The sequence below is a fragment of the Enoplosus armatus genome, chromosome 24, assembly GCF_043641665.1.
Source record: "Enoplosus armatus isolate fEnoArm2 chromosome 24, fEnoArm2.hap1, whole genome shotgun sequence".
NCBI classification, from domain to species: Eukaryota; Metazoa; Chordata; class Actinopteri; order Centrarchiformes; family Enoplosidae; genus Enoplosus; species Enoplosus armatus.
The window spans coordinates 9,273,079-9,283,056 of NC_092203.1; the positions used below are offsets into that span (position 1 = coordinate 9,273,079).

A 9,978-nucleotide genomic window follows, 5' to 3' on the forward strand; every position below is an offset into this window, starting at 1 on the left:
GGAAGGACTTTTATGATCTTGATGCAGACTTTTTCAGATGAAGCAGAGCATTGGCCAAAAGCGGCCTGTTATTGTAATGCGGCTGAATGTTAAAAGAGACAATTAAATTGGCGTCTGTCCGAGACAGCAGTAGGCAGAGTGATAATAAAGCAGCGCTCCGTCATTTGGGGCCGACAGATGAAAGCTGTTATATCTGGGCTGCCAGGAGTCATGGCTGGGAACAATCGCAGGGTGGACACCATTAATGTTTGATAGCTTGGATATTGTGCAGCTCCATTCATACAGGCAGAAAATGGATGTGTAGGCAGTTGGATGGGTTTCGGTTGAATGGATGTGTGAGATGTGCTCATCCTGCGTTTCATCAGTCTGTCTGCCGAAGGAGAGATTGTCACTTTAGAAGGATTCAAATGATGTTTTTCCTCTTCTCACTGTCTATGTGCATCACATGCGGCGAATACAAGACAGTTGTGTTTCCGTTATTTACCGTACAAATTTCTCTTTTGTCTCTTTTGACTTTCAGATGCAATCAGGACAAAGAGGTTGAGTCTTGGTGCACCACACAGCAACATCTCCACAGAGGACTTAGAGAAAGAAACAGGGAGGAAGATGAAAACCAAGGACCATGAAACGCCCGGTGTAAGTCCTCATTCCAATATAGGTCTTAAATAGTCCAAATAAATCAAGAAATACTGATTTCCCTAAATCTTACACACGTCCTCACATCTAAATCTAAATAACTGAGGTCTGAAAAAAAAGTGTGAATGTTTTGAGACTCAAAGATACTGCAAAAGTTGAATTATTAAACACTGTTACATGCCAACCTTTGGCTGACATACAGTTCTGAAAAAGTCTATATTTGATAGGACTCTGCTTTTTGTAACTGTGAACAGGAACGAGCCCTGCAAGTGTGCACGTACTCTGGGAGCAGCAGCAGCAGCGACACCGAGACCGAACCTGAGGGACCCGGGAGCACTTTGGGCTCACCACAGAGGACCCTGATCTACAGAGCCAAGAAGAGTGACTCAGGTCTGGTTCAACATTTGAGTCACCAAATAATTATGAAGTTCCTTCAGTCATTTTAAATCACATATTTTTTATTTTCTATTAAAACGAATTCCTCCGTCCGCAGTCGACCAGAACGAGGAGACCCTGAAGAGAAGCAGCGTGGAGAAATCCTTGTCAATCATGGACTACTACCAACACGATGTGTTCTCACATCTGGAGAAGGACAGCAGGAGGATTTCCCAGTACAACTTGTTGCACAAAGAGTCATCCCTCGATGGCAAAGCAGGAGACAGACTCAGTGTGAGTATTTAAACAGCTCGCCGTTCACAGCTGATGCTCTCCAGGCATGCTGCTGGTTCCCATCAAGCATTTTATTGGTCATTATACCCTTTTGTAATATCCAGGAAGCTGCGCAGGCACTTATTTCTTGCTTTACTCACTTATTTGAAGACACTTATTCAGATATTTAACATGCGCTGCTAACTGGTGTGAGAGGTTCTTGCTTGCTGTAAGTAAGAGGAGGATTTGCATGTAATATATTCAAGTTTTTTGTTATGTTAGACTGACTCCTATTGATCGCTTTGCCTCAATATATCATTTGAGGGCGGTAATGCGGTGTGCCTCATGTTGATTGTTCTAGAATAAATCAATTTCCTCATTTCACGGAGCCCAGTGGTGTCAGTTTAAAGCGATAAATGCCAGCCAGCTCCCAGGTGTAGATGTAGGCAACTTTATTCAGGATGAAGAAATGTGTGTGAGGTGAGCCAGAAAAATAGCACCTGCCTCAATGAAACTCTTCCCAGGATATCAACACACACTGTGACAGGGTTTGCATAATTTCTTTCCCTCGCAGCAGAGGCACGAAGATGAATAAAATGAATTTTCAACTGTTCCTGTATGTCTTAGACTTCGGCAAGGAGACTTTTCAGATGGTCAGAGCGGGTCCGTTTGAGTTGAGTCAACTTTACCTTTGAAATACATGAACAAATTCGCTAAACTCCAAGGTTTTCTTATCTACCGTTGGAATTGTTTGCAGATTTTCATAGAAAAAGCCGCCTAATTGCTTTCGATCGCGTCGCCCTCTTGTGTCAGCGGGTATTTGCCTACCAGTATTTAACACCGCTGAATGACAAATGAGAATCAGAGACCATGAAATGGCCTCCAGCCTGCGAGGCCCGGCTCTCTGGCACAGCCAAACTCTCCTCTCTTACGCTGCTGCCGCCCCAACACCCACCCTGACACAAAAATCCATATTTTGAAAAAGAAAGGGATCTGACTCAACACAAGCTTAAAAAAACAAGTGAGTCTTTATTCAGTGTGTTTTTTTATTCTTGACCTTTAGTGTCCTTCTGGAACTCCAGGATCACATATAGACTATTTGTAAAGCATTTATGCCCATGAGTTAGAATAATTATGCAGAATTTCTAGGTGGAAGGTGGAATATGCTAACCACTTCAGCTTTCATTAGCACCATTATATATTAAAATTTTGTTTTGTAGGACTGTAACAAGGGCAGCCTCCTTCTGAGCCACGCTGCATGTGTGAAAATGCTTGCGTTTCACCATTATCTTTCATTATCTACAAGGAAATGACTGAATGTTTGGCAACAGGGTGATTCAGCAACTAAACACCGCTGCTAAAGTGTCCTTGAGCAACACTTGAGCAAGGCTGAATCCCTCTCCAAGCTCCAAGGGTAGTTTTCTGTAGCTGACTCCACAATCTGACCTCCCCAAGCAGAAAGAGAATTTCAGTCATGTATTATATTATTGTGTGACGCAGAGTCTTTGTTAAACAAAGCAGAGTTGAGTGCTCACACTTGAACTTGCAGCGAGAATCGCGTTAAAGAGAGATTTTCTTTCCGATTCTGATCCGAGTCCCGGAGGAGAGGCAGCGCGTCGAAACGGGACGTTCGGCGCGGCGCTGTGCAACCAAGCTGCAAGCACAACTCCATTAGCTGTCACGCAAGAGACAACACACAAGCAACGACGCTCCGTTTGTCTCATCCTCAAACCTGTCTGTCATTTAATTGGATGCGGTAGGCTACGTCTCTGAGGGTAGTGGGGTAGCCTGTGGTCCTTACAGGGACTCAACCAAAAACTGAGAGGTCAAAAGTTGAACTCCCAAAACAACCTGGCATCATGTCGTGTCCTGTCAAAACATGCCTGGGCCAGCAGTGCATTTACTCAAGAACAGTTTCATACTTTACTTTAGCACTTTCTTTATACTCAACTGCATTGTAGAATATTGTATTGTTTCTTTGCAGATTAATATTAAACATGAAAAACACGATCAGTTTAAAAACATAGCGCACCCAACTCCACCAGCTACAACACTAAAACTTTCCAATTATTTAATGCATTTACAACATATGTCCAAAAGTATGTGGACACCCACGTCCCTCATGCATCTAAATACCTATTCCACCAAAGTAACACAAGATACTGAACCCCTAAACTGGACTCTTGCTGTAGCTTTTTTCTGCATATTTTATGAGTGTGATTACTGCAAAAAAAACAACGTCATCTGGTGGAAACCAAAATCTGCTGTAAGAATATTTCAACCTATCTCCAAAGGAGCGTACTTATAAGAATGTCCCAGAGTGTCTGTATCTTAAAACAAGAATAGTGATTTTCCAGTTTCTGTGTTGGAAACAGGTGTTGTGTTTTCATTCTAAGCCAAAGTTGATTTAGACAAAAACCTCATTCCTAAACTGTGAAGCAGCCATAATGATGGATGACTGCTGTTGAACCCATTTACCCTGCATTATTCTTTTGAAAAAAGACAATCCATCTGCGTGTCGTCACCTCGCCTCCCCCCCTCCTCCTCGCACGTCCGTACCTGTGCGGCCGCTGTTGCTTTCTGTCGTGGCTCGGGAGCTTTCGACTCGGGAGACGCTGACATTGGCGGCAGTTTGGGGAAGTTTGGTGGCTGGTAGCGGGCCTGTGTCAGAGCCCGGTGATTTAAGCGCCTTTAATAACCTTTCACAAACACTCAGGAGAGTGATGTAAAGCTCAGCGGCTCCCATCAGAGCCCTCACAGCCCGCTCTGGCCTCCCATTCATCATCCTGACAGCACCTGACAGCCCTGCTAACGGCGGCCCCCGCCCCCTTCTCCTTCTATCCTCTCCTTCCTCCGAGTCTCTCTTTCTCCCACGTGTCTTCCTTTCAGTTTTGCCTCTCTCTATTTCTGTCTCTCCCGTACAACTCTCTTCGTCTGTTCTTCTCAGTTGACTTCTCCCGCTTTTGTTCTAAACAGTTTGCCTCTGTCCTTCCATTTCCATCCATGTCCGTTTTTTTCTCTCTCCCTTGAATTCCCTCCCCAAACTAACTTTTCTCATTTGTTCGTTCCTTTCCTGCTTACTCACTCTTTTCTTTTTTCCTGTTTCCACCCTTTGCCTACATGAAGAAGAAAGAAATTGCTGCAGGGAAATAACAGTAGAACTTTTGCCAAGGCGTAGCATCTGTGAAATTAGAGGGATTCCTGGGGTTTATGTGACCCGGGTCCAAAACCAGTGTACAACAAATCAGCATGCACAGCATCTCCCTGAGCGTGGAACAGCTTGTTACCTTGAGCAATGATTACATGGTGAGGGAAGGGGAACGTTTCAGTTCCAGACATGTAATTTGAAATAGGGCCGCTGGATAACCGAAACTGTATCAGTGTACAAATAGAAATCAACAATAGGAATATGTGCTCTCCTTGAGTTGCTGTCAGACTGATAGCAGCAGGAGTCAGAGGGAATAGACCCAGAAATAGAACGTCTGCGATCAAATTATTCGCACAATCACGATGGCGAAGACGTCACATATTCTGAGACAATAAACATCTTTAATTAGCATGTTTTTCACCATTGTTTTCACCCGTTACAGAGTAAATTCAGAATCAGTGTTAGTCTCCACATTATTATGGACACAATGTGAATGGCGTGTCATGCAGTTGAGATTCAGATTGAATAACTTTATGTCAAAATTCTAGTTTTCCAATTACCTTCCTTCCTCCTAACTTGATAGTGACCAAACTGAACTTTAGATGTGTCGCCTCCAGGAGACACAAAGCATCGTGCTATCATCACAATGGGAATTCACTGGCCATAGAGCACAATGTAGTCTGCATACACTTTCACATTTATTGAAATTTGACATGAATAGTTTCTATTAACCATTCAACGGCCCTGTGGATGTCATCTATTACACTGAATTTCCAGCAGATGGAATAAAAAATGTTTAAAAAGTTGTTGTAGTATTGACAAGAACAATATTTGTCACTTTCTGATCTGCTGTATCATGCACACCTGTTTCTATAGAGCTCCAGTAATCATTTCTTCATTGAATTTGGTGCCACCTGTGGTTACCGTGGTAACAGCAAACACACGTCAGGCAGCTAGTTTGTCAGAAATACAACAGAAGAGCCAAAAATGACCATGTCTTATTTAGTAAGGTCAGCGCTAACCTCAGTGGCTGAATGGCAGACTCCGCCACTACCAATAAAAACTACTAAAAATAGATAAGTAATTACTAAATTACTGAAAGAATTGCAGACAGAGATCAAAACATAAAAAATGGGATTTGATTTTATAATTTAAGTCACAAACATCAAGACAGAGAGAAAAATAGAAAAGGAAAAAATACGTCTTTCTCAAATAACAATAAAAGACCCTTTCAACAAGCTTTTGTAGTGAGCAGGCCTTTAGAGTTTAGACATCCCATTACTGACATGTGATGCAGAACCAATTGCCGATTTGGCCCCTCGTGTTTTCGAGTGGGAAGCTCTCACTGAGACGTCTGCCTGCAGCCTCAGTTATGTGTGCAGCCATCATTTCGGCTGAACCCGCAGGTGGTACAGAGACCTGCACCGGGAAGGTTCGATCTGCTGGTAATTGTGTTCCTCCAAAATCAAATCCAATCAGCGATAAGACAGCCGTTCCCTTTCTTTCTTTCTTTCTTTCTTTCTTCTTGTTTCCGACCAAACGAGATATAGAGGGGGGGGGGGGGGGGAGCTGGCTGAGAGAGGCAGGACCTGAGGACCGTTCTTCACTGTCACGCAGCTCTGCTAATCAATGACCCCCATCACGTCACGCACTCTTTCTCTTCCCGAGGCCATAAAACGACGATTTCCATGGCTGACAATGATGTGACATAAAAACGGCGGTGTTATGTGTGTGGGCGTTGAAGTTAAAGTCTAATCTGAATTCAACACCTGTGCTTAATTTGGGCTCAACCTTCTGCACCTGCAAAAAAAACCTGCTCAACATTTCAGATAGTATGTGAGCCAGATGTCCTTTGGGCACAACTTTTTGATTCCGTCTTCTTTACAAATGTATTGTGATTGTGCCCGCTGAGAAAGGTCACAGCAGTGCACATTAATGGGGTTCGGTGGGATTTTTGGGTGGAAGGTTGATTCTGCATCACAATGCGAAACAAAACAAATCACTGTATGAGACGATTGGGTATTTTTCACGGTTAGTTCAACCTCCGAAGTTTTTAAGAGATTGTAAATTGTAAATTAGCATCTTTCTTTTAATTCCTCTTTAAACCTCCTGGAAAGATCCTCAATGAACCAGAATTGTATGCACGTATTAGACATGACAAAAGATGATTTTCTTCTCCTCCAACTTGTCAGCCTCTTATTGTACAGTACCAGTAGTTCTCATACTTGGCTCTCTTGGACTCCCTAATCACAGAATAGGTTACACCTGGGCTGGCAGGTGAATGCAATTAACTAGCTGGTAGGAGAGGAAACCAACAAGGCCTCAGGCCCGTCAGGAACAGCACTGAGAACAACAATCTCTATTGTTTTTACTCTCTCCACCTACACATGCAGCCCCGACATACAGCTGAATGAAAAAAGTTCATGCTGCCTTTGTAGAACTTGTCAGAAAGCGTTGTGGAAAATGCAGGAAAGTAGCAGGTTAGGGAGGAGTACATTTCTGATACATCTTTGAGATACTTGAGATACTTTCTCCAAATTAAAAGAAGCTTTACAAAACAATAGACACAAGAACAGTAAGATATTATGCAGACGATAGATTATTGTAGTGCAACATTTACAAGACTATTGTTTAAAGAAACTAATGTGCAGTGTTTAGCTCGCACGGACCCAAATGAGCAGAACCTTCTTCGAAATATTGCATTTTTTCTTTGGTCTTTGGTTGGGTGACTCACGAACTTGGCAACTTGTAAGATCAAAGAAAGCCTGCAGGTTCCATCATCATGTAGACGTTTTTAACACTTTAATATACTATATCACTGATGCAGCCGTGTTTATGTGCCTCTTGTGTGGAGTAGTTCTGGGTTTAGGTCTGAGGGGAGATACACCTCGCAGCAAAATGCTAAATGGTCCAGGTTTGGAGCCTCCCTAGAGGTTGCCTGGACCCTCCAGCTATTCCTCTGTGTACATACCCCTGCAAAAATTCCTATGTAGATAACTGCTCTCCCAGGCTGTAATCGCTAAAGGAAAATTGCAGCTACCCAGAGAATAGTGTTTACAGCCTCTGAGGAGGAATTTAGATGCTGATTGCTACAGTAACTAGCTCCCTAAAGGGCCTTTTGAGACAAACAGTACAGATCACATAGAAAACTCAAGTAGTTGGCACATCATAAACAACAGCTGACTATTTTTAGCTTTACAGTATGTGTTGTTTTGTTTTCCTCCGTAGGTCATTAGCAATGACCTGTCGAATTTAAGCCGAAAGAACCAAAGAAGCGGCAGGTTAATGAAGACTTCTGCACTTTTGTTGTTGAGTCTAATCGCTGCTGAGTTGCCTAAAGGCATGAACCCCTGAGAGGCCAACAGAAGACACACTAAGACCTAACATATTAAAAATGTTCAATTCTAATACCTTCTGAACTGTCACGACTCCCAGCTCATGTAGCCGCTCTAATCATCGGCGCAGTCAGGATGAAACTGCTCCTGCTAATTGAAGCAGCGTTAACAGATAGCAGCTTTAGACGTAACATTTCCCCTGAGTAACATATTCTTGACTATGCTAATTTATAAAGCAGACTGCCACAGGCTGGACAAAAAAAAAGAAAAGAAAATACATCATACAGCACAGTTAATATAACAGGGAGAGTGGGTGAGCCCAGATGCCCAGAGATGCATGCCTGCCAACACCCAAGACATACATTTGGTCCTTGAGCATGATAAAAATCTCAATATAGATCACTGTCATGCTCTCAAGCGGCGTCAGTCTTATTGCTTTGCAGCAGAACCCTGCGAGCGAGATGAGTTTCATGGTGCAATGGCAGACTCACTTCTGCGCTTGGTGTTCGTTGTGGTTCTGTGAGTGTGGAGTTACACGGGCGTGTTTACAGTGCAGGACATTCACCATCAGTCAAATCATCCTTCTGTCCCGTGAATGAACGTTTTTCTGGCCTCTGCTGATGCGTGCTCCTCTTTTCTCCGCAGAAGGAGATTCCCATGGAGAAGACGGCCGTCGGTGCGAACCAGCCGGGCTCTCTCGACTTCTCTCTGGAGTCCCTGAACAAACTGAGCGACAGCAGCTCCAGCAGCGGCAGCCTGTATCCGGACGTGGGTCTGGGCAGCCGCCGAGGTGACTGCCATGCCGACGACGCCGGGAAGAGCGGGGAGGACTGCTGCAAAGGGGACGAACCCTCCTCCTCCAGCTTCTCAAGCAAGCCTGGGGCGGATCCCGTGGGCTCCCTCAGCGACTCGCTGTACGACAGCTTCTCCTCCTGCACCAGTCAGGGCTCCAATGACGTGTAGGGGCCACGAGTAAGACGGCAGGGCTGTAGCGCTAGAGTCCAGTCTATGTCTCGAGTAGTTTCAAGTTCTTGGCCACTTTTTCTTTCATTTTCAAGTTCCCTTCTTCTTTTATTTGGTTGTTGAAGGGTACAGTAGGCCTCTGCTGAACCTTTGGACCCCCGTAAGCATCAGCTTTTGCATTTGCAAGTAAAAAAAACAAACTCTAGGACTTGTTCTGGCTTTGGTCTCAACCCCCTTTGGATCATGCCTCGAAATGACTCAGACTGGACTAACGTGGTCTTGACTACAGCCCTGACCTCGCTACATACAACACGAAGCACTTAGTGGAGCCGGAGACACGAGGACGATACCTCAACACCAAACACCAAACCGAGACTTTGAATAGTTTGACTGTGGGTGTGGTGGACTGGACAGCAATACACAACGTTGTCTCTTTGCAATTGTTAGTTATCTTTTTCCCCATGCTGGGGAACTTCTTATCATTGCACTGTAACAAATACTGTACAAAGTTTGTCAGGAGTGTAAAGTGAACGATTATTCAAGCCGTGACGAGCAGGGCGTCTTCTGATGGGCAACATCGGTGTGTAGTTTGCAGCACAGTTGTTGCTTTGATTGCATTCCTGTTTGCTAGGAAACTAGATTTAAACCTAAGGTGTCATTTTATGTTTGCTGCTAAAGTACGTTGCCCGTTGAAAAATTGCCCATGTGGAATCACAACCCGTGATAATACAGCTGGTTCATGTTTGTCTACTTCTTTTTTGATGCAATATTTTTTTAACTACATTAAAAAATCACAACAGGATTTCAGTTTTCTTTCATTTCTGAAATGATTTAAAAGGTAAAACCTGTTGCCGAGCTTTGTCTTTGTGTGTTATTTTGAGCAGTTATGCAGCCGACAACTGCAGACGAAACAGAAAATTGTGAAAAAATGTTCTTCAAATGGCATGAAAGTGACCATTAATCTGAGAAAACTCATCTTTAGCAGCAGATTAACGATGTTTCCATGTGGTACATGAACTAATGAGATGATTTTTTTCAGTGTCTGACTGGTACACAGGTGCAGCAAGCGGCCCAGTGTCACCGTTGGTAGCTCAGGGAACATACTGGACTAATGTAGATTGTAAGAATTAAAATGCCGCCATCAGGAAATTGTTGACAAATACAAAAACACTCAGTAATCTTTGGCTTTTTTTTTTTTTTTTGAGTTCCTGATGCAAAACTCCAGAATCCAAACAGTCTAGTTCATAG

The 9,978-nt window shown here is 43.6% G+C and overlaps 1 protein-coding gene across 1 annotated transcript in view; it reads left to right on the plus strand.

Moving 5' to 3' along the window:
- LOC139306823 (nck-associated protein 5-like) overlaps window positions 1–9,532 on the plus strand; it is a 71,198-nt gene extending 61,666 nt beyond the window's left edge. Inside the window, exons 15-18 of the mRNA XM_070930777.1 lie at window positions 521–636; window positions 891–1,026; window positions 1,130–1,305; window positions 8,413–9,532. Coding sequence (XP_070786878.1) covers window positions 521–636; window positions 891–1,026; window positions 1,130–1,305; window positions 8,413–8,730 — 746 coding nt within the window. The 3' untranslated portion in view covers window positions 8,731–9,532. The remainder of the gene's footprint in view (window positions 1–520; window positions 637–890; window positions 1,027–1,129; window positions 1,306–8,412) is intronic.
- Window positions 9,533–9,978: the final 446 nt, after the last annotated feature.